The 3,810-nt window shown below is 41.7% G+C and overlaps 1 protein-coding gene across 1 annotated transcript; it reads left to right on the top strand.

Moving 5' to 3' along the window:
- Positions 1–227: 227 nt before the first annotated feature.
- Positions 228–428, top strand: LOC105711074 (short transmembrane mitochondrial protein 1-like). Its single transcript, XM_012443664.2, has one exon. The coding sequence runs from the start codon at positions 228–230 to the stop codon at positions 426–428; it is 201 nt and encodes a 66-aa protein (XP_012299087.1).
- Positions 429–3,810: the final 3,382 nt, after the last annotated feature.

Genomic DNA, 3,810 nt, shown 5'->3' on the forward strand with positions numbered 1-3,810 from the left:
ATCAATGGAAATGGAGATGCCAGGACAGGGAGTCCATCTGGGAAAGAGAAATGTGATGAGTTGAGTTTAGTACATGGTGAGACAAGGAGAACGATTATTTAACTATTCAAGTGAACATATTTGGTAGAGAGTTGGCAGATTGAGGAATGGCAGTCAGATGAATAGCTGTGCACAGTAGTAACAGTTGAAGCTGTGGTGTGAAGGTTCATGTACCTAAAGGAAAGAATATGGGGCTGCAGCGGCCCATTGAATCCTTTGTCCTCCTTGCCCTCGTTGTCGACGTCACATTCCAGTTCTTGCTTGCATTTACTTTTGGCAATGTGGTTGGAATGTATGTGGCTCAGAACTATGACATACCAAATCTAGCTAAAACAATTGAAGAAATTAAAGAGGAATCAGATGCCAAGAAGATACCCCCTAGTTCATGAGGTCGACTCCAGCACTGCCTTCTGTATACGCTGATTCCACTGCTCTTCAGGCCTTCTTTACCGTCTGAACCAAAAGCTTTTGCTTTGTCTTCAGCCTAATGATTTTTCTTCTTTGCTAGACCCTGCATTGCCTTAGAACAAAAATGGAGCTAAGAACTATCCTTACTTTCCAACATCTTTGCCTCTTCCCATCCTCCTTTCAGCTGCTTGGGAGGTTCTAAGACTGGAATTATGGTGCTAGATTAGTAAACGTGACCTCTTAATTAGTAGACTCTCCCTTACTCTTCAGGATTTCTACTATAGGTTGAATATCCCTGGTCCAAAAATCTAAAATCTAAAATGTTCCAAGATCTGAAACTTGAGTGCTGATGTGACACTCAAAGGTCATGCTTAAAGGAAATGCTCATTGAAGTATTTTGGATTTCAGCTTTTTGGATTAGGGATGCCCAGCTGGGAAGTATAATACAAATATTCCAGTCTGAAAAAATAAAAAATCCAAAACACTTCTGGTTCTAAGCATTTCAGATAAAGGATACTCAACCTGTATTTTTTGTCAAAAGAAAAATTGATGAGTTTTATATAATTGGTCAGATACAAATAATGCTGATTTTCCAGTTTAGCAATTACAGTGGTTAAACATTTGCTACTAAGTTAGGTTGCTTCGAAGTAATTAAAATTAATATTTAGAAGCAAAGAAAAGAACATAAGGATAAAAGCAGAGGAATCAAGACTGAGTCTTGTACTGTGATGACAGCTGAGGTGGAGGAGGGTAGAGGAAAAAAAGAAATGAGGAGCTAGCCAAAAAGACTAAGTCTCAGAGAAGTAGAAAACACTGAGTCTGGCACAGTTCCTGGCCCAAGAAGCAGTGCTCAGTGAATTCATAGATGGGGGACGACGGCATTCAATATCCCAGGAACCAAAACAGGAGGAAATTTTGAAGAAAAAGGGAGTGATTTTCACTGATGTAAAAAATGCTACAGGGACCGGGCGCGGTAGCTCACTCATGTAATCCCAGCATCTTGGGAGGCCGAGGCAGGTGGATTACTTGAGGTCAGGAGTTTGAAACCAGCCTGGCCATCATGTTGAAACCCTGTCTCTACTAAAAATACATAAATTAGCCAGGCATGGTGGCGGGTGCCGGTAGTCCCAGCTACTTGGGAGGCTAAGGCAGGAGAATCGCTTGAACCCAGGAGGCGGAGTGAGCCGAGGTCTCGCTGCTGCACTCCAGCCTGGATGACAGAGTGAGACTCCATCTGAAAGAAAAAAAAAAGCTATAGGGAACAAAGTGTGATTTTAAAAACACACCTATGGATCCTGACAAGATTTAGAAGCACCCTTCTAGAGTATAAGTGGTATTGACATTGGTAGCATTTTTTTTTTTTTTTTTTTTTTTTTTTTTTTTTGAGACAAAGTCTTGCTCTGTTACCGAGGCTGGATTGCAGTGCCATGATCATGGCTCACTACAGCCTTGACCTCCTGGGCTCAAGCGATCCTCCCACCTCAGCATCCCAAGTAGCTGGGACTACAGACACACACCACCATGCCCAACTTAATTTTTTTGTAGAGATAGGCTCTTGCCATATTGACCAGGCTGGTCTTGAACTCCTGGACTCAAGCAATCCTCTTACGTCGGCCTCCCAAGTAGCTGGGATTATAGCCACATGCCAAGACAATTTTTTTTTTTTTTTTTTTTTTTTTTTTTTGCAGAGACAAGGCCCTACTATGTTGCGCAGGCTGATCTAGAACTTCTGGGCTCAAGTGATCTTCCCGCCTCAGCCTCCCAAAGTGCTGGGATTACAGGCATGAGCCACTGCATCTGGCCTGATAGCATTCTTAGGAGGTAAAAAGGAGTAATACACATGAACAGCAATAAACGTTGTGCCAACTGACTTGATGGCTGCCTGGCTCCTCTCCCTTAATCAAGCTGGAGTTCTTCATCAGCTCCTTTAGTCGCTGAGGAAACATCTTTTATTCTGGGCTCCAGGTCCAGTCTATGATATCCAAAAGCCATCTCTTTCCAGCCATCTCTGAGCACTAATTTTTTTGCTTTCCCTGCATTCCATCCAAAGTAAAAAAAAGACCACCCAACTAATCTTTGGAAAGGATTTCTTGTGATTTTTTTCTACTTATTATTTTCTCCTTTACTCTCTACCACCTACTTTATGTTTTTTACCCCCAACTATTATTTTAAAACAGATAACATATTTATGAAGTTCAAAAATCAAAACTGTAAAAGGTATACGCTTAAAAGTCTCATTTCTCTGGCTAGGCACATTGGCTCACACCTATAATCTCAGCACTTTGTGAGGCTGAGGCAGGAGGCAGAGCCTCCTGCTTGAGCCCAGGAGTTCATGACCAGCCTAGGCAACATAGTGAGACCCTGTCTCTACAACAAAAAGAGTCTAATTCTCACTTCTGACCCCATTGTCCTTGTTCCCCCTTACCTTCTATAGGTAACTTGTATTTGTTTCTTATTTATCCTTTCAGTGGTTCTTTTTTGGGTTTTTTTGTTTGTTTTTTGAGACAGTCTCACTCTGTCACCCAGGCTGGAGCGCAGTGGCACTATCGCGGCTCACTGCAACCTCTGCCTCCCGGGTTCAAGCGAGTCTCCTGCCTCAGCTTCCTGAGTAGCTGGGATTACAGGCGCCCATCACCATGCCCAGCTAATTTTTATATTTTTAGTAGAGACACTGTTTCAGCATGTTGCCCATGGTCAGCATTTGTTTTTATTTCAAGCAGCTGAGCCCTGGCTCAAGTCAGAAACATCTGACTCTTCAAATCTAAGCACCACATGTATGCCCTTGTTTTCCATTTTTTGTGTGTTATGCTACCTTTAAAACAGTAATTAGAAGGGGATAATCATCTGCCACCTGAATCCTGGTCTACTGCTACCTTTAAATAAATGCAAAACAATACTTTCTTTTCAAAAACATTTTAGTAGAGATGGGATCTCGCTATGTCGCCCAGGCTAGTTTCAAATTCCTGGCCTCAAGCTATCTTCCCATCTCGGCCTCTCAAAGTGCTGGGATTACAGGCATGAGTCCCGTGCCTGGTCACAAAAAAATACTTTCTAAATAAGAAATTACAATTAAGACTCATATGAAGGCATCAATGTATTTATATTAAAGAAACAGAAAAAAATTCAAAGTAAATAAAGGTAGGATGTGCATTTAGAATTTTACTTTTCTTCCAAATTTTAGATTTACAACTAAGCCTTTATTCCAGGAAAGAAAGAAAAGCCACCGTTACCACCATATTCCCCCGCAAAAGTTAGAGCAACACTGAACACTTTCCTGGATAGTCCTGCACATGTTTTATTGATGGTGCCCAAGCTTATCCCTGAACACTGGGGGAAGTGGGAAGACATCAAGAGATAAAGACA

The sequence above is a fragment of the Aotus nancymaae genome, unplaced genomic scaffold, assembly GCF_030222135.1.
Source record: "Aotus nancymaae isolate 86718 unplaced genomic scaffold, 86718_ANA_hifiasm-v0.15.2.pri h1tg000058l, whole genome shotgun sequence".
NCBI classification, from domain to species: Eukaryota; Metazoa; Chordata; class Mammalia; order Primates; family Aotidae; genus Aotus; species Aotus nancymaae.